The following is a 23030-nucleotide window of genomic DNA, read 5'->3' on the forward strand; positions in this document are numbered from 1 at the left end:
ATTTTCAATATACATTTAAGATTAAATTTTAATAAGCTTGTTTGACTGGTTGTAGACAAAGTAGATACGATGACCACTTTTACAGCTTTTTATATAGTACAATCCATAGAAGAGCTTGAGAATTGCAATAAACATTTATTTTGTTGTTGATAACTTTAACTTACATTTTATATACTAAAATCTATGTGTTTGTAGTATTTACATTTCAATCGATATATATTTAAATACATTTTGTTGACTTAATTACCAGTCAATTAAATTCTATTCTATTAAATTAATTAAAGTAGATACGATGTCGACTTTAATATACAATAGTACAGGCTTTGCTTTTAAGGTGCTTTCAATTTTTAATATGTATTTAAAAGTAATTTTTAATAATTTGATTGGCTATAACAAATTATATAACAACCAAAATAACATTCTATACAGTTGTGGCTCTTCGGGGTTTTATTATGAAACCTGAAATAACCTTAATAATTGTTATCATTTAAATATTAATCGGTATAGCTAATTCGTCGAGTTCCGCAGGACTTTGGCTTCACCCCGGACCTAGTGGTTGGGGTAAAAGCTTACATCGTAGTAAAAGCTCTCCGGCTGTTGGTCCACGGCATGCTGGGAACTTTCCGCATCCTGGCATCCTTCGGTGGGTCCATTCATCAGTAGAACAAACGCCGTCAGACGGGACAGATGTGCTAGTGGCACAAGGGCACAAACCGAAGCGAACGGAGGCTCCTGAACTCGACATCCTCGACTCGTTTGGCGCCATATTTACTCGGACCAATCGGAGTCGGTTACTCCGTAATTGCGTGCCTGCGTGTGTGCGCGAAATAGTCCTCTTTTTGACCCTCCTCCGGTTGTTTGTGTAATTTCGCGCGCTTTTGTGTCGCCCGCTGTCCGGACGACTTATATACCAACGGGTCGGAAAATCGGGTTCCAAAAAAAACGGATTTGAAAAAGGCGTGAGATTTGCGGCCAACTGCTGGACGACTGCCAGTGGGCTGAAATTTTAATTAGCCATTTGATGGCAGTTGGCAGACAACAAAGGCTGATGGTAAGCCCCCGCCATATGGCCTTTATAAATCAATTATATACCGCGCGCAGATCTTGGCAGTCTGTCAACCTCCCAGGTGTGGTATTGGAAACACATTTCTTCATTTTTATGGACAACTGTACGACTTGTTTTATGGGCGACGTTTTACTGCTCGCTGGCATTTTTACACTTTCATCAGCACTCCATTTTTCACAGTTCAGAGCCAAGTTCACGCTTCGTCTCCCACTTTACAATCCATCCATCAAGTTGGCCGAGGGCCTTGTGCTTTAAACTTATTTAAAGTATTTAAGCCTTATTCTCACTGGCCATCATTTGCATTCTGTGATTTGGCAATTGAATTTAAAGGTTTTATTATCAAATGGGACTTTGAAAATGGCTTGGAAGCTTTTCAGAATTGTTTTAGAACTTATTATAAACAGTCTTTTATTACTCTTTAAAGTATTACTCAACCTTATGCTAGCTTTTAGCTAAAAAAAATAAATGTCTGCTCTTGTTTGGCTTCTCATTACCAAAGCTTCATTTGCATTTTCACCAATTTGTTTAAGATTGCGATTGCTGAGATTCTTTGACAAGCGGCCATGAACTTGATTATTGCAAGCAAAATAAATTTTCAGATTACTTTGGTATATCACCCGTCAAATTGCTAAAGCAAGTCAAATTGTACTACAAAGAACTAAGCCTTTATTTTAAATGACATCCCGATTAAAATTAGAATGTTACAAGGTTGCGTCTATGGTTAGCTTTTCTTATTTGCGTTAAGCAAGAAAATAGTCGCATTTAATTTGATTTACTTCAAGATAATAGAAACATGTTGCTCTGGGTATATTCCCCCATAAAATATTTGCATTAAAAGACAATATTTCAAATTATCTATGACCATAAATATATAACTTTTAGCAAACTTAAGCAACGTGCTGCCATAAAAGAGCTTTGAATTATATCAAGTTATTCGCTTAAAGTCGCGCTTATGCAAACACTGAACGGAAACAAGTTGATCTGACTCTACTTTCAATTGACATTTAATCAACAAAAAACTAATGAATATATGGTATACCTCAAGTAAATTTCCATGAAAAGTGTCGCGCAAAGCATATAAATTTCTTCCCCAAAAAATAATTTCTTTCTACTCTTGCGAGTACCGTATATTAAAAGGAATTTCTGACTTTAAAAAGTCTATTAAAAATAGATTTATTTCCTTAGCTGTATTAAAAAAATTTGCATTAAAAAGGAATAAATCAATTGAGTGCCGACCATTAAAATATAAACTATACCAAACTTCCATAAAACAGCTGTTAGCTGTTAAACGTTTTCTGGTTAAATTTTTTATTAGCGTCTTCTTCTTACTTCATACATATAATTTTTCAAGGGAAGTGGAACACTTTTCGCCGTATTAAATGCAACCGACTCGTGCATTGTTTCCTATTCTGAAGTGGTTATTGGTGCAAAAGGCTCTTAAACTCCTGGGTTTTCAATTTTTCAAGAAAAGCCACAACAAGCTAACCATCAAGTGTTTGAATACGTCGGTTTTCCTTTGACCTGTTTGGAATTCAAAAAGAAGAAGATACGAAACAGGAGAAGCTGGGAAGGTGGCTTGAATTTTTGGCCCACACATGTACAATTAATAAACATCTTGGTCGTAAAGTTTTCCCCAGTCTAATTACAGCAAAGCCTGTTCGACCATCTAACCAAATCCCTGGTGGATCAAAATATTGTTGACTGAGGTGGCCAAATGCGATAGGTAAATAAAAGTGTTTACCTCTGCAGTTGAAGAGAAAACCGATTTGTTTGGGAGACTTTACAAGGGAAAATTCTAATAAAATGAACGAAAAATCAATAAAAGCCAATATAAGAAATGTACAAAGAAAAACGTTGTCATTATTTGCCATTTCGCGAATCTGACTACGATTTATCTATTTGAAGAATGATATCCGCTTATTTGTCAAAATTGTGTCGCTTGATTTCCATCAACTTTCTTCGATTCATGTATCTAAAGTTGCAATTGTATTAAACTTAAATCAATCTAAAATGGTTAAAATAATAAAACACCAATACACATTATTGAAATAGAGTATGTTAAAACCAACTTAAAATGTTTTTAGTTATTTTCCAATTAAATAGCATCGACACAGTAGAAATAAGAGAAATTCTAAAATAAAGCATCCATTAGCACATCAATTAAGTCCGTGTACATATTGTACCTGGAACACAAGCCACACGTGCGTGCTAGGGTGGACCTTGGTTATACGCTTATCAAGCTTACGCTGTGTTGACACATTTTATTAAATTCAGTCATGCTAAGCTTTATACGTTGATTTTATTGGATCATATTGGGAGGAAAAAGTAGTTCTTAGAAAAAATAAAACACAAACAATCAAGAAAATTATTATTGGCTCAATATAACTGTTTATTGTCATGCTTATGTATAAGCTCACTTTTTTTAAAGATGTAGACTAAAGATTTGAATGGTGCTTAAAGGGTTTACTTTAAAATTAAATATTTGAAAACTCCTTTACCTGATACAACCATAATATTATATATTTTACTTATAAGCTGATAAAACGTTAATTCTTTATTAACAGAGATAATATTGTCATTGATAATATTATTAGTTTTTTTTATACCCTTGCAGAGGGTATTATAATTTCAGTCAGAAGTTTGCAACGCAGTGAAGGAGACGTTTCCGACCCTATAAAGTATATATATTCTTGATCAGCATCACTAGTAGAGTCGATCTAGCCATGTCCGTCTGTCCGTCTGTCCGTCCGTTTATATGCAAACTAGTCTCTCAGTTTTAAAGCTATCTGCATGAAACTTTCCCAAAAGTTGTCTTTCTATTGCAGGTAGTATATAAGTCGGAACGAGCCGGATCGGACGACTATAGCATATAGCTCCCATAGGAACAATAAATGAAAAAAAATTATAACTTTTCTGTTTTTTATTTTTTTGTTTAGTTCTTCGACATTTAGTAATGGTTAAATATTTCCGATTTACGGATTAAATTTCATCAAAGTCGGACGACTATATCATATAGCTCTCATAGGAACAATCGGAAAAATAAATGAAAAAAATTATAACTTTTCTGTTTTTTAATTTTTTGATTAGTTCTTCGACATATAGCAATGGTTAAATATTTCAGAATTATGGTTTAAATTTTATCAAAATCGGACGTCTATATCATATAGCTCCCTTAGAAATAATAAAAATATATAAAATAACTATCAAATAATTGAGCTGCAAATCATCATAGCTTCAATGTTTTTAAACATATACGAAAGTAAATCATAATTTTAATGTTTTCAAAAATGTTTAATTCTTGCAATAGCTGCAAGGGTATATGAACTTCGGCTTGCCGAAGTTTGCTTTCTTTCTTGTTTTTAATATATTTTCGTCGTTCCTTGCATTTACTTCTAAATTAATTTATTCAGGTTTCGACTTTTATTACTAAAACCTATAGTCTTATTAAGTCTGAAGAGGAACTGCAGCTCTTTAAAAAACCAGCCCAACGTAAAATGTACTACTTAAATGTAAACTACTTGAATTGAGTAAGGAGAAAATGAAACGATCGAATCGGTAGTAGTCAGGGGTGTGGGAGTTTCTGACCTGACTGACAATTAGGCCAATCATGAGGAATCACTTGCCTTGACAAACACCCGGGCCACGTGCATACGTACAAATTGATGTATTGTTTTTGGGACGTCGAGTGCCCCATCAGAAGCCATCAGGGAGCTCTCCGGAAAGTGCTGGGTGAGAAGTAGGATCCATGGACAGGCACTCGGTGCAGAGAACGCAAATTCAACGGAAAATGTACGCCACCCAAATAATTTAGACAATGGCACTCGTGCGCACACGCCATGCCCAGGAAACAGGATGTGACGAACTCCACACATATACTCGCAGCATCGCAAACCGTCACCACACTTACAAAAGCCACCATAAACACACACCCCAGTGAGGCCACACACAGATAGAAAGCGCCTGACAAAATTCAGAGAAACAGAGGCGACAATTTTAGTGCTATTTTCGGTCATCACTTGGCTTTTCAGGAGGTCAGAGTCAAAAACGGCTGAACCTATTGGGACCCGACATAGAAAACCATCATTCTGGCCAGCCTCCACGCTCCCACCTTTTCCATCTGCCCCCCTTATCTTATTCCTATTATACGCTGGTGTGTATCTGCTAGCCAACATATGTTCTAACTAAGACTGCGGTCTCCTTTCTTTGCCTGCTATCTCAACAGCTGCAACTACACTTAAGGAAAAACAGACATTAAAACCAACAACAAAAAGAAAAAGTATGCGCTCACTGAGAAAATTTTCCAACAATATTAGAAAACAAATCATTAATTTAGATGGCATCACTTATGAAGGCTCTGTCATATTACTGCTTAATTAATATTGCAATAATATTTTCTGCTTGGTAAAACATTTTTAGTCCTAACTTAATTACGTTTTGTTTTTATGATTCAACAATACTGAGCAATAAAGTTTAAATACTTCTATAGTGTTTCTGCCAAGTATTAAAACTAAATTTACAACAAATTGAAAATTATTTTGTTAACAAAATTTAAATAGATAAAATTTAAGTGATCATTTTGACAATGGTTTTGAAATAATTATAAAGGTTACTACCAGTATGCAATACTATATTTAAAGTAAAGAAGTCCAGAGGATACCAAAGATGACGGTTTATTTTTACTGCATACTGTAGAACACAATTGGAAGTGATTTCAAAACACAAAACGTTGAAAACGTGAAACGTTAACCATTTTAAAATTAATATTAATAATTTTCAGGTCGCAGTTTATCTTAGCTATCTGAAAATGTATTTCTTAGTGTGTAACAACAGCGCAGTAGAAAATACAAAACACACAAACAGCAGAGCGGAAAACTTCTATTATTATTTGTTTACCACCTTTCTTGAAAGGAGGACCAGGATATGTTTTTGGGGCGCAAGAGGAATTGCTCTTTGAACGTGTAATTGAGTTTGCAGGCAGTACGTGCAAGAAATTTTCAAAACTGATCCAGTGAAAACTTTGGCTCATAATCGAATTTGAAGCCCCGAAAGAAGATGCAAAAGGATGCGTATTTTTATTTAAATAAATTTAGGGTTACAACATATTGTTGTGCGTGGAAGTCAATAAATTGGATTAGGCGATAGAAATTGCCCAACAGAAAAGTTTCCCATACAAAAGTTCGTCTGAATTGGCAGGAACCTAACAGCACTGCCGTAAATGGATTGTTTCTAAGTGAGTGATGTGATATGGTACACAGATAAGCTGTCCTAAAAGTTGGACTCTGTTCAAACTTTCACAGCTATTTAGCCAGACAACCAAACTTGCCTTGATTGATGATGTAATATTAGATAAGTTGCCTATGATAAAACCTGAGTGTATCAGATGAAGTTTCGCAAAATGAATTTTCATTTCACGAAATTAATAGAAAATCCCATTACTACACTTTATTATCTTAACGTTGGTTGACATATGCATGACAAATATCCAAATAATGAAATGAAATCTTTATTTTGGCCTTGAGACTTTAATTGAGCTAATAAAACCATATACACCTTTTTAATATTTTCTTTAATGTTTTATCACAAGTCCACATGTTTAATTTGCTTAAAACAAATTTCTCTAGCTTAACAGCCTTTTAAACTATCCGATAACACGGTTCTGCCACTTGATTCCAACAGCTTTCGCAAAGTTTTAATTTAGTTATAGCCACACTTTGCATACTCAACAAGGGGAAACCAATTTGTGCTAAGCTCTGATTTTAACTCGGAATTTATAGTCAGCAAATTGCAATGTGCCCACTTGCCATGGCAAATCGCAGAGCTCATTTGGCGCAATCCGCCCCCTTGTACTGGCCCCATCAAAAGACCACGAGCGCAGTAAATGGAGCAGACTAACTAGAGAAATGCATCAGGCATAAACCGCACAGCCTCCACCTTTAAGCCCTCCTGTGATCCCTGTGCATGCAATTTCCAAATTGCTTTCCCTTAGCTGGGAAACAATTTATGTGTGTAAATTGGCCACGCCCACTGACACACAATCGCACACACTCTACGCCCATTCACCTTTGGTTGGCAAAGCTTCTTACACTAATTACACAAATTGAACACAATTTATTGTTGCCCTGAAAGTAAAACGCGATGGTCCTGATGTTGCTCCTGGCGACACGCTTGAAGTGGCAGCAATTTGGTTAATATTAAATAAGTACTTGCATATTAATTATATGCATAATTACACGACCAGACGAGGCGAGCTCTTCTGTTTGGGTGTTTGCTATAATTAAAACATGCTGACATTGCGTATACGTATTGTGACTAGCCGCTCAGCTGAAGTGTTCTCAGAAACAAATTATCTTAAAGCTGAACAAAGGAAAACAGATTTACATGCTTTAATAGCTCTATGGAAAGACTTATTTAAAAATTAAACATGTCGCTGCTCTGAAAAAATTTGTATGGAAAATCACGTATGCGCAACTTTGACTATGCTCTTGGCAAAATTCAACCATGGGAACGTTAAATCTTTAAGTTTCGAATCTATAATTTCAAAATCTCCTTTAGCTTTAATTAAAAATATATATATATTTTTATTCAGCTCGTTGGAATTTTAAATAACTAATATTTTTTTAATATTTGTTTCGAATTTAAGAAAATATTAAATTCTCATTTATAGAATTTTTTATTCTTTTCATTTTTGATCTTTCCAAAACGCAGAACACTTTATGAATTATTTTCATATCCTGTTTCCCGATGCCGTCGGCATACGTTGCCTCTTTGGGTGCGGGATTTGTGATTTCTGCGTAGTACGGAAGTTCATTATGCTTCAGACAGAATCATTAACAATTTGTTGGTCTGGATTTACTGAGATTTTATTTGCATTCCATTCCGCTTTTCCCTGTCAGTTGTTTTCCCGGAAGCATCAGAAGCAGCAGCAGGAGCAGGAGGAACCAAAAGCCGATCAACAAACCATTCAGCTCTGAGTGTTTTATGGTCCCGGAGTGGCAGCGACAGCCCTAACAACTAACTAACAAGAACAACACCGGCCTAGGGCTGCAGGAAGTATCAGCACGAGCCAAGGAAACAAAGCAATCTATAAAGATGGCCGGCGGGGGCAGAACAGCCGGCAAATACGGTTATTCGGACAACAATTATTACAGTGGTGAGTAGATGAAGATAATACGGACAGTGGCGGAGAAATCCAGATAAGATTGGGACATAAATATAAGTGGGCTATGTCGGTAATGTTCTTTAACTTTGAAAACATGATAATAATATTCTTATTCCATTATAAAGGTACTCTTGTATTTGTAAAAAGTGTCATTGTCCGTGCAAATGGAAAAAATAGCATTTATTGTATTGATTTACAATATCTTCGAGAATAGGTACTCCATTTTATTGGGACGCATTATTTTAGGTTTGCAATAAAATTTTCATATTTTTTTTTTTATTTATTGGCTTATAGTTAACAATGAAATAATAACTTACATCTACAGGGCTACAAACTAAATTAAGTGTTATTTAAATTAAATTAAATGATTATCCAACGATTTAACAGGATATACTGCATTATAATTTAAACAAAGGACCTGAAAAGGCTCACGGAGGGAAAAGTTGGATCTACAAATTGGCAAGTAAATATATGAGTAAATCTTGCGGGCACAGCGATGTCAATATAGCTTCGAAAGGAATAAAGAGTTCACTCACCTATAAGAAGCTTATGCAACAAAAATGACTCCGCTGCACATTGGTCGATGTTTTTAGGACTTTAAAATCAATTAATTTCAACCGTGATGAGTAAGGTGGCAAACGCCTCACCGGATCTTAATTTTTGTTGTATACGGGTCGTAGTTGGGTAAAGCTCATGTTGTGGGTTTTTAAGTAGACGTGTTCATATTTATTCCAAAACCATATAAGGTGGTGAACAGGCTTTTAAACATACGAAGAAATATGTTAATTATAATATGTTAAAATAAAAAAAAAACAAACAAAAAACGCAAAAAAAAAAAATGAAATAAAAACACGCTTTTTCAGCCTCTCAACAATAAGCTTGTGAAATATTTAGTACTTTCACTGTATTTTCACCGCTGTGCCTTGAAAGCCTCTCAAATAAAACATCGTTGAAAAGCTTTCAATAATGTAGAATACTTTAACTGAGAGCTATTGTTATTTATATCTGTTTATTAATAATTGATTACACCCATTCACCTTCTCTGCACGAAACGAACTGAACTTCATGTCTAAATAACAAAAATTATGTTCATTGAAATCTGTCATAATTATTGGTATATGAATAAATGACAAGCCTCATTGTTATTTCAACCCCTAACCACGGTATAATATGTACATTCCCTCCAGGCATTTTGGGGTGGTGGGTGGTTGGTGGTTCGTTGTCCGCACTGTCGCCCATTTGGCGGGCTTATGTTGGCCCGCCGATGGCGTCGTCCTGACATCCTGCTGATGAAGTCCTGCCGCATGCCTCACCGTAATCAGTGTTGAAAAGCGTGTTTTTATTCGTGTCTTGATTACGTATGTATATTCCGCTTGTCAGGGTTTTTATTACATTTATTTCGGTGCGTTTCTTATACACATGAGTAGTACTCGGATTGGAATTTTTGTGTGCTTGTACATTATTTGTTTATGCGTGTGACGGCTGGGGATTTGTGCGCTATAAATGGTACCTCATTTGCTCCGCACATCATTCATGCATGAAAGCAATATAATTCAGTTGCTCGGAGTAATGATGTTTGGCTTGATTTTATCTCACCTTAACGCTGTGAATGTGAATGAGTTTAGGTGAAGGGCCAGCCGAAGTACTTTTTGCTTTGTTTGCACAAAGTTTTTGTTTTCTTCTGGTCCAAAATGTCTGCTAAGTGAGTTTGCACGTCCTTATAACGCCCACCCGCAGGCTAGATTTCCGCCCATCCCCAGTTATCATTTAGCCATCGAGAAGACTCTTGTACTTTTCAACAAGTTCGCCGTGTAGTTTTTATTGCCACAAATTGTGCGTTAAGTATTTATTGGTCTTCAAACAAGAAACTGAATAAGCTTGACATCAAAGCCCAACACCTAGAACTGAAAGTAGTATTGAATAAAGGAACATTGGCAAAATTTAAGATGAGTGGTACTTACATTTTGCAATGCCATCATATCATAACAATTTCTGTCAAAGCTAAAAACGCAGTTCTTTTATTGTTGGTAATTTGATTTGACAGAAATGTTTTGTGAACTAGCCTGTCTGGAAAAATATTTTAAATTAGTTGGTGTTCTTACAGTTTAAGTAGATGTTTTAATTAGATGTAGTTGTGTTTTTTCTGGGTGCATACATACTAAAGGTTTTTTTGGTTGTGGGTTTCATTTTACCTTAGCGCGTTACTTGTACTCGTCATAAAAACATCAAGATTTTTTAAATATTTTTTCTGTATGGATAGATTTCAACGTCTACTCAGCCCATTCCGGGAATTCTTTGGTACCCGGATAGATCAGCATTGTCCACACGGTTCCGGTGAAAAGCAAACAGAAGAAGGACCAAAATGTTGGCAAAATGCCGGCCAAGGCCATGTACTTAGTTTTCAGACCGGTATAGCCGGATATGATGGCATTGGGTGGAGTGCTTACGGGCAGATGAAAGGCCAAACTGCAGGCCAGAGCAGAGGGAAAAGTCAATGTGATGGGATGTACTTTGATGGCCAGGGCCTAAAGCGCAAAATTAAATAATAAAATAATATTTAAAAATTAATAAAACTGTAAAATTAGAAGTCCAAACCACTTTAAAGTGTCAGCAACTTACCATTTCCGAAAATATCGGAATCAGAATGTTGCAAATGGCCACGTTAGAAGCAAAGGCGGTGCAAAATAGTGAAATTAAAATGCACATAGACACAACCAAAACGTAGTTCATTTTTGCGGCAAATGACAACGACTCTCCCAACATTTTGGCCATTCCGCTAACACGGCTTCCCTCGGCCAGAGCAAATCCTCCACCTGCCAAACAAATTAAGACAAATTAATATATCATTTCCTTCTCTCTGATTGTTACATACCCAGTAGAAAGCATAGACCAAATGGCGTATATTTGTGACAGTACAACCAGGAGAGACAGGCATCCAACGTTTGTCCTGGAAACGGAGCCTTTCCGCAGCAGTACTTAAAAAATGTATACTGCGTGGGCAGGGCGAAGAGTAGCATGGTACAGAAAAATACAGGCGGGCCACTGCCAATTTTTCTAGGATTCATTGAAAACAGACGGGAATGGTAAATGGGAATCAAATGGTCAACCAAAAGGAAAACTTACTGAGCATTCAGAAAGTCAGCCCAGCCGGTAAAGAAGCCCGGCTTGCGGGTGAAAAGAAGGAAAATCATCAGAAGGAAGAGCAAACCCACTTGGATCTCGTGGCAGCTCATTGGGCCCAGCTCCTTCTTGCGCTCCTTGATCAGGGCCTTGACCACGTTCTGACCCTCGGCGCCCCTTTTCACCTCCTGGCCCACCTTGCTGTTGGGCCGGAAGAGACCCATGTGGGTGATTTGCAGGGAAAGGAATGTGAGAATGATGAGCACAACGACCACAAATGGAATGGCGTAAGCCATAAAAATGGGAAAGTCCAGCTTCTCCTCGGAGTTCGGAAAGCGCCTATGGAGGATCAAAGGTGTGGGTATGGCGTCAGAACAACCGACCATATCAACCCATTCTTACGTATCGTATAGCCCCTTGTAGGTCAGATTTGTTCCAGTTCCGATCAGGGTTCCACAGCCTCCGATTGACGAGGCATACGCGATGCCGAAATAGAAGGCCATCGATATGGTAGATGGGTGCGGTGGGCTGAGATAGCAGGACTATGAGTGAAATATGTTCCTATCTGCGAAAATTCAACACTTACTCGCCCTCCTCCACCGGCTCCTCTTCCTGTGACTTATAGATCGCAAAAATATTTTGCTAAAAATAAAAAAAGTTTCCCTTAATAATATACAAAATTGCAAGGCATTGTTACAAAGTAATGAAAACATTTTTTTTTTAATTTTAAGCACCCATACTTATGCTATATTTTTTGTACCCTAAGCAAATAACTATTGTTTTAAGTCTTCAACAAACACTTTATAACTTAAAATGGAAAGGTGGGCTGCAATTACAAATATCACCTTTAAATATAATAGGAAATATATTTATCGGATCCATTTAGTTTTCAAATAAGCCAAGTTATATCAAAATATTAATAAATATCGTACCGCATCCATTTCATTGAGCACTGCCTTGACAATAGGGCACATCATGGCGGTGGCTGCCGAGTTTGAGATCCAAAGTGATATGAAGCAGGTTACCATGATTAAACCAAAGTGCAAGCTGTTGGGACCGATCTTAGTTAGCAATTGACTTTTGGTCAGAGACTTACCGCCTTGGACTGCAGCCCACTATAAGGATAGTGGTAAGTGCGATGCGCTGATGAAGATTGCTGTATTCGATGGCCAAGGCTATCAACAAGCCCCCTAGAAACATGACCACGGTATCGCTGAAGTAAAAGCTGCACACCTTTTCCGAGGGCTTTGAAAATGAAAGCGAGAATAATTGTAATGGTTTATGGTAAACCATTTGGAAACTTAGATATAAATTGTAATAGTTTGTAGTAATTTAGGGATTGAGTTAATTCTTTATAGCAATAACTAGAGCATGTTTAATAAACACTATTATTGGGTATTCAAGCTTTAAAAGGCGATCCCAACATGTACAAATTTTTGCACCAACACTTACCAAAATTCCAAAAGCTGGCAAAAAAACAACCGGAAACAAGGCGGTCAAATATAAAGGAATGGCCTCCGTAATCCAGAAGAGCGCCATATTGACCACCAGGTACATGCATACCCATGCCTTCGAGAGCGGAAATGAGTCAATCCACTATAGGATGTGGTCTATTTTACTTACTTTTACATCTATCATATATCCATGTACCAGCAGCGGCAACGTGACGATGGGTATTATGATGGACGCTTTGCCCCTCCAATGGAAGCCGCAACAGTTTTTTATTGCCCGGCCACTTCCTATTTTATTGTCAGCACTGCAAGACAAGATCTAAAGTCAGCTGGTCATCGCAAATCGGTTTTTCAAAAACTTACTCAGCCATTTTGTCGTGGCTTGTACCACTTTTGTAAAGTATATCTTGTAATTATGAATACAAATTTCTCATGGCTCACTCTTTCACTGTATAACGTTTAAATCATTCGTTTGACCTTAATACCTTTGCTATATTTTCAACAAATCTAGATTTGCATTTACCAATTATTTCGACTATCACCATTTTACTAAAATAAATATTCTTTAGCGAAATATGTTCAATAATTTTTTAGAGAACAGATTACAAATTTAATTTTGAAAACAGTTTTTTAATAAAATATTCTTCATCAGATTTTGCTCTGGTTCTTAATTTCCTGGGCCCAGTCTGGAAAACTTTTGGCTTCCGGAAAGATAATCATTCCCCAAGTGTTCGTGTTCAAAATAACCAGCCAATATCCAATAATAGTGGGCAGTATTCCGCAACAGGCCTAGAAAAAGTGTGTTCAAAATGGGTGTCACGACAGCATTTGAAAATGCTCCACTCACAAAGTATTTGGTCTTGATGTTGGCATAATTGCAAACAATTGCATTTGGGGGCGTGCTCACTGGTAGAAAGTAGCACATACTGATGCTCAAACAAGATGGCAGAGTCAAAACCAAGGGATGCATTTCCAGAACGAGGGCCTGTATAAGAAAATGGATCAATTGGCATGATGATAGATTGTATACATGATTATTTAGCTCACCATTTCGCATAAAATCGGTATAACAATGTTTGCAATGACCACGCTTGAGTTAAAGGTGGAGAAAAACATGCTTAGTATGATCGTGATTAGCTGCACCGGAATTGATGGCATTCCGATAAGGACTTGCATGGCCCTGGCTATCATTACGTTAACACCACTATTTTTGCTGGCCTCGGCCAAGGCGAATCCGCCACCTGAAATAATATGGAAAATTATACAAAATATTTTAACAAATCCAAGGAACCTACCAAGCAGAAACAGTAGACCCCAGGGTATTTGGTCATGCACATAGTGCCAGGATAGCATCGCATCTAGGGCCTGGCCGGGAAAAGGAGCTGTAATTCGGGATGTTAAATGAGATCGAATATTGCTTAAGGACTAGAGAGGCTCACGTTTGCCACAACAGTATCTAAAGAACACATATTGGGTTGGCAGAGCAAATAAGAGAAGAACGATAACAAACACTCCAGTTGAACTACCCAATGGCCTAAAGTGGATGTAAGAAATTGATTAAGATTTTGAAATTTTCTTTTGTATCTCTGTAACCGAGCACCTACTTGGCACTGAAAAATTCACTCCATCCTGGAAGGAATCCTGGCTTGCGACTAAAAAGGACTATGATCATGATAGCAAACAAGATGGACATTTGGATCTCGTGGCAGCTCATTGGGCCCAAGCTTTTGTAACGCTCTCTTAAAACATCCTCCAATAACTTTCGGTTCGCGGTAGCCTCTTTTATGATCAAGCCCGTCTTGCTTTTGGGTCGAAACAAGCCCATGTGAGTTGTCATTATAACGATGATCACCAGCGCTATGTTGCATAACACCATAATGGGGATGGAGTACATCATGAAGTTGGCAAATGTGACGTCCTCTTCGGAAGTGGGAAATCGCCTGTGAAAAAAGCTCGACTTTGGCTTCGGCCTAATCAGATGCATTATCTTACTGAGAGTAGATGCCCTTAAAGACCAGATTCGTGCCGGTTCCAATCAGAGTTCCCAGTCCGCCAATTGTGGAGGCGTAGGCCACGCCAATATATAAGGCCATGGTAATCATGGACGGATGTGGTGGTCTGCAGGAATTTGGCAGAAAAAATAATAATCCGATTTTAGATTCACCATAACTTACTCGCCTTCCCCTACTGGCTCCTCTTCTTGTGTCATATATACCGGGTATATATTGTTCTGCAAATACATAAGAATGGTGGCAACGTTATATTTGAATACCGCAATACTTACGGCGTCCATTTCATTGACAACCGCTTTGACAATGGGACACATCATGGCTGTTCCGGCCGAGTTCGATATCCACAATCCCATGAAAACGCTAACACTCATCAGTCCCACAAATAACCTAGAAGACGAAAATGTTTTTGTTAAGTTCTTATGCATATAAATAATTTATCAGACAAAAAAGTGATCTGAAGTTAATTTTAGTAATCCAAAGAATTTTTACCGCCTTGGACTTCCACCGACGATCTGGATGACACTCAGGGCGATTCTAGTGTGCAGATTGCAATACTCAATGCCCAAGGCCACAATAAGACCGCCCAGAAACATGACAACTGTGTTGGAGAAGTACAGTTGACATACTACGTCTATACTCTAAAAAAACAAAGTTGTATAAATATCAAAGGTTTTTAAAAAATCCGATTATTCTAACTTCAGTTATGTAATGGTAAAACATTTTTAGATGTACTCTTCATACTTGCTATTATTAGAATAAATATAAGTACATTTTACTCACCACAAGACCAAGCATTGGGCAGAAGACAATGGGAAAAAATGCAGTAACGTAGATTGGTAGGGTTTCGGTAATCCACAGGAGAGCCATGGTAACGATGAGGTACATACACTTGTACTCCTGACACATTAATTCGGTATGTTTTACGGCAAATCCAAAGGACATAACCTTTAACTTACCGCCATGTTGTATTTGAAACCCATCACGAGAAGCGGCAATGTGATAAGGGGTATTATAATGTTGGCCTTTCCTTTCCAGTGGAACTTACAGCAGCGGTGCAGCAAAAACTTCCTGGGTCTAAGGGAATCGGGATATAAGTAGTTCGGCTATTTGAGCTACTTTCCATTTTTACTCTGGTTCTGCCATCGTGTTTGGTCTTCAGGCCTGTAGCTTGAATTGAGGCCTAAAACCCAGTTTAATATGTGTAGGGGAAATATTTCTGATCTAAAGAGCAGGGATCACTAAGTTATTCTAACATCTTCAAGGCCAGTGTCCTCGATGCTCTTTTTGTATCCCGACAATCAGCGTCAATTCAAAGCAAGAAATTTAAATCTTAACACACTTTGATGTCATCAAATTGATAATTTCCTCTCGAACCCTCACAATCAAAGAAGGTGAAATGGAAATTAAAAAGAGATACACAGAAAAAATGAGAGCAAACTATTTCGTATAATATTTATACAATAATAACGCAAAATAATTTTTTTGGGTTAGTTTATGTTATTTGTTAAGTTAAAAAACATAAAAAAAAAATAATAAACAATCAACAATGCATATTGAATTACGGTCCCACAAAATTATTCTCGTTCAAGTATTTGTGTTCTTTTCGCGGTGTGCCCATCATTAAATATTTACTTCAGGCGGTCGCATTCTTGTTTGAGTGTTCTAGAAGTCCTGCTTCAATCTGGCCCAAATGAAATTCCTTAATGTTGGGCAAATCCTTGTGGCCACAAAACATTTCGAAAGATGTCAGAGACAGCACAAACAGGACGCACACATACGCACGAACGATGAACACACTTGCCAGAGGATATTACATAATGCTAGACGAGTGTGAGACCCCTACTTTTATATCTTTTGTATTCTGTCTATTCACATAATCTGTCAAATGACTTTATTGACTGTATTTTCGGTCGGGAAGAAAACAATAAATGGAATTTAATACATATCGGCTGGCAGGACATGTGTCCTTGGCCGGAGCACCGAAAAACGGTTAGGCTCATACACTCGTGAACCCTAATAATTTACGCTCAGTTTAGCTCAGTTTAGCTCAGTTTTTGCCCACAGGCTCCGACAGTTTCCATTTCGTATTTCAATTTGCGGATGAGGCGTTCGCCTCTTGCATTCGTTTTGCATATTTCACGCTATCATAACTTACGTTTTGACAGCCTGAACTTTGTCAGGCATTTCGGTTAGGAATCCCCATGAATTATTATTTTATATGCCCAACTTTTGTTGCGCTTTTGATATTTTAAGCAACCGCAAATTCGTGGTCTTGGAATAAAACTTACAATTGTAACAAGGAGTGTATACATAGCAAAAGCCCATAAACTCTGACCGCACTTGAATGCCATTGAAAACTTTGGCCAAAGTGGCTAACGATACAATTGTCGGTACAAAGCTATTCTTAATTGGTATATGATAGTTTTGAAACTCTTGGGAGACTTCCATTTCCCTTGACTTAAAACGAAATATCCCTGTGGTTTATTCGATTCTAAATCGTTTAACTTTAGCTACTCCAAGAGTGTTGTCATCAATTCGGTTTTTAACTGTCATTAATTTAATTTATTATAATTTATTTATTGAACTGCATTAATAATTATATAAATCACAATTTTGCATTGTTTAATTTTTTTGTGCTTAATACAATTATGATGTTAATGAGTTTTCTATATTTGATTTAATGTTATATATTATTTGTGTGCACATTTATTTATTTATCTTCTGATTAAAAATTCACGTTCGTACGTATCCTTTAACAAAATCCCATTGTACAGACTTATTTGGCTACTCTTGATTTTCTCTACGTTTTGTCTAGAAACACTGATCAAAAGCTTAACTAATCTTTCCGCTTTTGAGCTTTTTGCCAGGAGTTTGGGTTCACGAACAAGCGTTTCAAGGCACTCTCGCTTTCCGTTCTATATGGGTCAAATTTGTCGGCAGCAATTTCATCCTGCAAGCTATACAAAATATTTTCTCTGCTAATTAACACTCACGGGGAAGTACACATATGTACTGATGTAGATAACCACAACTTGATAACATAAAATTCATAAGATTAATTATTATAGAAAACTCAAAATAAGTTTTAAAGTGGAATTTAAATAGTTCATTGAATATTTCAAATTGAATATTTCAAGTTTCTATCTGTGTTTTTAGGAATTTAAGTATCTATGATTAACAAGGCTTGGAAATAATACTCTTCCATAAATCTTGTTTATCTTTAGGCAATTTGCACACCATTTTTTGCATCCATTTGAATTATATGGCCTGCCCAGCAGGTGAGGCGTTTGGCTATGGGAAAGCAATCGAAATGATTGCCTATTTATCAGGGCCGAGTGAACGTGAACTGTGAACCATGAAGAACACTCAACGCCTCGATGACGACAATCAGGCACATTAACCGCAAAAACATTCGTATGCCAGACCATGCATATATTTTATGTACATACCATATATTACATTATACATAAAGAGAGATTTATGGTTAGCCATAGCTTTGGGCAATCGGCCATTGGGCTTTGAGCCTTCGTAATACGAACCTTCTAATTAACAAATCTGTGACGGCGTCGCTTTGGCTGCCTGTAAACAAGATTTTAATTTGTTTGATGTGTGTAGGGCGCTGAAGGCGAGTGAGTATGCTCGGCATCGATTACGTGTTAAATTACCCATAAAGCAAACATCTGGCCCAAATGGAGCCGAACAATGAGAGCCTATTTGCAAAAAGTCGGCAGAGTGGAAATGGTTTTGGTTACGCCAAATTGAAATTCCACAAACCGCGTTTTAAATGAACGATTTAAATTTGCAAATGACATATAATTAGAGCCAAGCCTCTTAATCCTAATGGCATTGAAATTCATTAAGCCGCAATGCAAATTATACAAGAAATTAGGATTAAAATGCTGGGATGAGAATAATTATGATAAATGCAAATTAAAAATTTGAGACATGGTTGAGTTGTTAAATCAATACATATTAAACTTAAAATAAAAACATTAAAAACTTGGAAAATTTTTTAAATGATTCTTTGATGCTTTAATAAATTATTATTTTTGAAAAAAGCTGTCTACGCTTCGTTGACTAAATTATACTTTTTATAACTTCAGTTCAGTTATATTTTCATTATTTTTTTTTGTTGGCATGTCGGTAAGCCTTTTAGGTTTGATAAGTTCAAACGTAAATCAAGATTAAAACTTAATCCCAGACATGCAAGCATTTCGAACATGTTGTTTTCCCGATAATTGCGTTAATAATCCAAACCGTATGTAGCGAGCTCGTGAAACATATAAAAGCAGCTGCTGTCATGAAAATGTGAATTGGAAATCCAATTTTCATATTATTTTTGTTTATGGCAAATTTTTATGTCTCTTTTGTGTGTGCGTGGGTTGTCATCCAGATTGCTTCTGGCATATGGCCATCGTTTATTCTTTACAACAATGCATTTGTCATGGTCCGGCTAAATTTTTTGTTTTCCGCATTGTTTGAATATGCATGGGAGCCCTTAAACCAGAAACTTTGATTGGCAAACAACAGCAGGGAATAACCTTTTTTTCCCACCCACTTTTCCACCTGACAAGAATAATTGCCGGTAATTTGTCAGCGAGGCCTCTGAATCGTTCTCTTTTCCTTTTTCCTTTTGCAGGTCACTCGTACAAGAGCATCAACGACGAGATTATCCTGGTCAGCATCATAATGGGGATTACCATACTGGTCCTCATCACCATCGCCCTGTGCTACATTGCGTATGAGAAATGCCAGAAGAAGCGGGAGTATTATATCAACGCCTAAGAGGCTTCCATTGGAATCGGAATCGGACTCGGCACCGTAGGATGGGTCTTCTTTTTGTTTTGTCCTGTGTTTGTTTTCTTCTGCAGCGGTGGCACTGCAAGGCTAAATGTCAACACGGTCTGCGACAATGTTGACGTTGACGATTTAGTTGGCCAACAAAAATAACCCAGAGTGGCTGCAACCGGGCTTCATTTTTCCCCCAGAAGCCCCCAGAAGCAGACACGTACACAAATCGGAAGGCAGTGGAATTTGTGCTGCTTAAACGTTTCGCCATCTCTGTTGGTTTTGCCACAGTTACAGTTTCTCGAGTGTCAGGCAACATGGCTCTATTGTTTGGCCACTGTGCACAGTGGGTTTCATTTGGCACTTGACATTTGTCCAGCCAATTAGGCTTTCGCGTTCGCCATTTTTTTGGTCGTATTTTTTTAGAGGTCGTTAGGAAAATAATCAGCACAAAGGATAGCTTTGTGTTTGGCAAGCACTTTTTAAATTTTGCACTATTTTGCTCTGCCAGACAAAGAACTTTTTAGGACATCAATAAATTCGAATTTTTATGCCGCACCCTGGCATTTCAATTTAAAATGCAATGCACTCGAGGTCTCCACCATGCAGCAACCTTTTGTTTGTCAAACCGAGAGGGAATAATAAAAAAGAGCCAACCGAAACCTCGCACCACGCAATAATGGAAGCGAAAGAAATATAACCGATACTTTTGCAAGTGCGCTGTGTCGATATTGTTGCCTTTGCCTCCCAAAACTGAATGGTGGAAACATTGTGCATATGTAACACTGAGAAAACAGTTAGTTTTAAACTGTTAGTTTTAACTAGAACATGAAATTTATTATACAACTGGTAAAACTTACAAATCAATGCAATAAATTTTCTATTATTTTTTAATTTAATGAGTTTGAAAATAAAAACAAAAATGGGTTAGAATAATTTCTGAATTTATTTTTAGTTTCAAAATATTGCCAGGAAGCAAACCATCATATAAATTACGATTAAACTCTTTTAAATTTTTTTAAACCAAAAACAGTTATTACAATTAAAGCGATATCCGAACACAAAATAAAAGTTCATTTCGAATACATTTTGTAAGGGTTAACATCAAACCATTTAAAAACAGTGGTACCGGTTTTTTAGTTTTTTCATTTATATTATGTTTTTGTTTTGTATGTTATAGTTTAATCTTTTCAAACCGTAATTGACTGTTTTTAAATGCTATTAAGATTTTAATTATTAACATTCAGTTCTATATCATATTACGAAGCTCTAACTTTATTTTTTGTGTGTTCTGACACAAATATTCCAATTGCCAATATTGACAGCGCGGGAGCATTTAACCAACCAATGGATAGGGACAAGAGACATTCCCAGCTAGTGAGTGACTTTTCTTATATCCTTTTTTTGTCCTTTTTGTCAGCTTTCTGTGTTTGTTTCCTTTTTTTAGATAGGGGGTGCTTAAGACCGTAGCTCGAGGCTGTAATAACAAAAACAGTAAGGGAAACTCGGTGCAATGCACACGAACAAAGCATAAAGGAACAATAAAAGAAATCGTCCTGCGATATCGTGGTAGCAAAGCGATTCCGAACCGGAGATAAAGGCCAGAAAGAGTTGGCATTAAATTAGAGCAAAATGGACCACTTTTAAAGGTCTTTCCACAAGCTGAGCTGAGCTGTGGGCATAAATTAAGGCTCTTGTCGGCCGGAAGGCCACAAAAAAATATATGTATGTTCAATATAAAACGTAATCCGGCTCACATCCCAAATAAAAACCGACACACATCCGCCTTTTTGGGCAATGTGTCGGGAACTCAATGTTAATCAGCTTAGACAACCTCCGTCATCGGTTTCAGAGAGTTTTGTTGTTGTTTTTCCTGCTTTTTTTAGGCACATCAAGAGGGCTAAGAGCAAACAAATAACTCGAGTTTGTGGGCTATGGGGCCGTTATCCCCTGGAAATGCTTTTAAAAATTAAATAACTGATAAATGACAAAGTTCGTTGGACCAGAAATTATCGTTTGACAAATTGGCAGGCCATGATGAGAGCTCATCAATTGCCTGGCAACCACGTGGCGACCGAGTCTTGTTATATCCTTCGGCTAGAAGGCACTTACGGCAAAGCCAGACGAATTACTTATGACTAAATGGGTCTATTGACATGGAAAATTAACCCTGAGAAGATTTTTCGTTCAAGGATTTACGATAAATTACGCTTTAGCTCAAATGGAAACTTTTTGTTCATAAAAAAATAAATTTTTCATATTTTATTTTTTTGTCTAATGTTAAAGTTATTTATTTTCTCTGATATTATTTTTAAACCAGTATTTATATTTCAAAGTTGTAATACTCCCGCCAAAGAATCCCTTCTTTTCACAGCACAAAACTTTGACCACAAACTAAACACAAAAGTTAACTTGACACTCAACCACCGAAATGTAGTTTAATAGTGCATCACCAACAATAGCCATGGAAAGCGAAAAATGGAAAGATAAAAACTTTACTAATGATCAGTTAAGCAAAAAAAATCCCAGCGTAAAAACGCAGACACGCTCAAAGAGCAACAATAAATTTTACGATGACCATAATAAAAAAAAAAGATTGGAAGGACACGCGGAGCACATATTTTAGCACTTGTCGTGTTTCTGAGTCAGGAGAAAAATTGAGTTTGGGGGCACTCAAAATGCATGCTTATCCTTTGAAGGAAACTCACTTTCACTATTTGCGAAAAGAGTGACTCGTAGCTTTTTAAGCGCTCCCAGATACATAGCCACCCCAAAAACCATCCCACCCCATCCAACCGTAGTCAACTTTACGTCCAGTTTTATAGTTTTTTTTATGTATGGCTGTCTCACTAATTGCCGCATGACTTGGCCAAAGATGAAAAGAATGTTTCCGGGCGAAACGAAATTAATAAAATTACCATCGCTGGAATGGACGAGTATTGTGTATTGTATATGCATTTATCCAATTGCACTTCTAGCGTAGCATATAGATATCTATGTAACCAAGATAGATGTGACCACTTATACCTAGTAAACTATTGAATTTGTAGCTAATTCGAAGGCAGTGCATCCTTTTTTGTCATGAAAAGGGGGACCAAACGTACAATGAAACAAAGAATTCAATACGAAAAACGTGTACTTTATTTTAACTAATTAAATCTAACATAAGTGAGATCTATAAATGTTGATAGTAGTGTGAAAATTGTTAAAACTATATTCGATATACTTTATGTACAACAATACAATAAAGAAATGTTTATGCATGTTATTGAACTCAAGTTGGGGTTTTAATTAAAAGAAAAGTTTTACTTTGCATATAAGCACATATTTAAAAACAAATGCAACAAAGGAGTAAAATAAAAACGTTAATAGAAATGAAAAAAGTGTTGTTTTTTATGGGCTTCAATATTTTTTGGTATTTAGTTTGATTGGCT

At 36.8% G+C, this 23030-nt stretch overlaps 3 protein-coding genes across 4 annotated transcripts; 1 reads left to right on the plus strand and 2 right to left on the minus strand.

Moving 5' to 3' along the window:
* The first annotated feature begins 493 nt into the window (after positions 1 to 493).
* LOC128251933 (uncharacterized) lies at positions 494 to 22953 on the plus strand. Its single transcript, XM_052979211.1, has 3 exons — positions 494 to 1051; positions 7960 to 8216; positions 19448 to 22953. The coding sequence occupies exons 2-3, from the start codon at positions 8156 to 8158 to the stop codon at positions 19591 to 19593; spliced, it is 207 nt and encodes a 68-aa protein (XP_052835171.1). The 5' UTR covers positions 494 to 1051; positions 7960 to 8155; the 3' UTR covers positions 19594 to 22953.
* LOC128251927 (protein I'm not dead yet 2) lies at positions 9599 to 13286 on the minus strand. 2 transcript variants are annotated; one of them, XM_052979201.1, is made up of 13 exons: positions 13160 to 13286; positions 12969 to 13101; positions 12798 to 12914; positions 12442 to 12590; positions 12278 to 12392; positions 11932 to 11987; positions 11748 to 11873; positions 11349 to 11684; positions 11098 to 11279; positions 10845 to 11038; positions 10418 to 10750; positions 10187 to 10288; positions 9599 to 10129 (listed from the first exon to the last, which is right to left on the minus strand). In XM_052979201.1, exons 1-11 carry the CDS (start codon positions 13165 to 13167, stop codon positions 10496 to 10498), a joined length of 1671 nt encoding a protein of 556 aa, XP_052835161.1. In that variant the 5' UTR covers positions 13168 to 13286; the 3' UTR covers positions 9599 to 10129; positions 10187 to 10288; positions 10418 to 10495. The 2 variants fall into 2 exon arrangements, with proteins under 2 accessions (XP_052835161.1, XP_052835160.1); XM_052979200.1 differs by having other exon boundaries at positions 10187 to 10292.
* Positions 13430 to 16089, minus strand: LOC128251926 (protein I'm not dead yet 2). Its single transcript, XM_052979199.1, has 13 exons — positions 15938 to 16089; positions 15765 to 15882; positions 15589 to 15705; positions 15298 to 15446; positions 15081 to 15195; positions 14971 to 15026; positions 14789 to 14914; positions 14401 to 14736; positions 14236 to 14330; positions 14092 to 14178; positions 13844 to 14037; positions 13644 to 13781; positions 13430 to 13585 (listed from the first exon to the last, which is right to left on the minus strand). The coding sequence occupies exons 1-13, from the start codon at positions 15949 to 15951 to the stop codon at positions 13445 to 13447; spliced, it is 1686 nt and encodes a 561-aa protein (XP_052835159.1). The 5' UTR covers positions 15952 to 16089; the 3' UTR covers positions 13430 to 13444.
* Positions 22954 to 23030: the final 77 nt, after the last annotated feature.

This window comes from Drosophila gunungcola, chromosome 3R (genome assembly GCF_025200985.1).
Source record: "Drosophila gunungcola strain Sukarami chromosome 3R, Dgunungcola_SK_2, whole genome shotgun sequence".
Classification (NCBI taxonomy): Eukaryota; Metazoa; Arthropoda; class Insecta; order Diptera; family Drosophilidae; genus Drosophila; species Drosophila gunungcola.

Bases quoted from the DNA above. Each gene is read 5' to 3' on its own strand.
- LOC128251933 (XM_052979211.1), top strand. From the start codon at position 8,156: ATGGCCGGCGGGGGCAGAACAGCCGGCAAATACGGTTATTCGGACAAC. The intron at 8,217-19,447 runs GTGAGTAGATGA...TTCCTTTTGCAG, and splicing joins GGACAACAATTATTACAGTG to GTCACTCGTACAAGAGCATC.
- LOC128251927 (XM_052979201.1), bottom strand. The intron at 11,874-11,931 runs GTAAGTGTTGAA...CTGCTATCTCAG, and splicing joins GAGCCGGTGGAGGAGGGCGA to CCCACCGCACCCATCTACCA. The intron at 11,039-11,097 runs GTATGTAACAAT...TTTGTTTGGCAG, and splicing joins TGGTCTATGCTTTCTACTGG to GTGGAGGATTTGCTCTGGCC.
- LOC128251926 (XM_052979199.1), bottom strand. The intron at 15,027-15,080 runs GTAAGTATTGCG...ATGTATTTGCAG, and splicing joins TTGTCAATGAAATGGACGCC to AACAATATATACCCGGTATA. The intron at 14,038-14,091 runs GTAGGTTCCTTG...ATATTATTTCAG, and splicing joins GGGTCTACTGTTTCTGCTTG to GTGGCGGATTCGCCTTGGCC.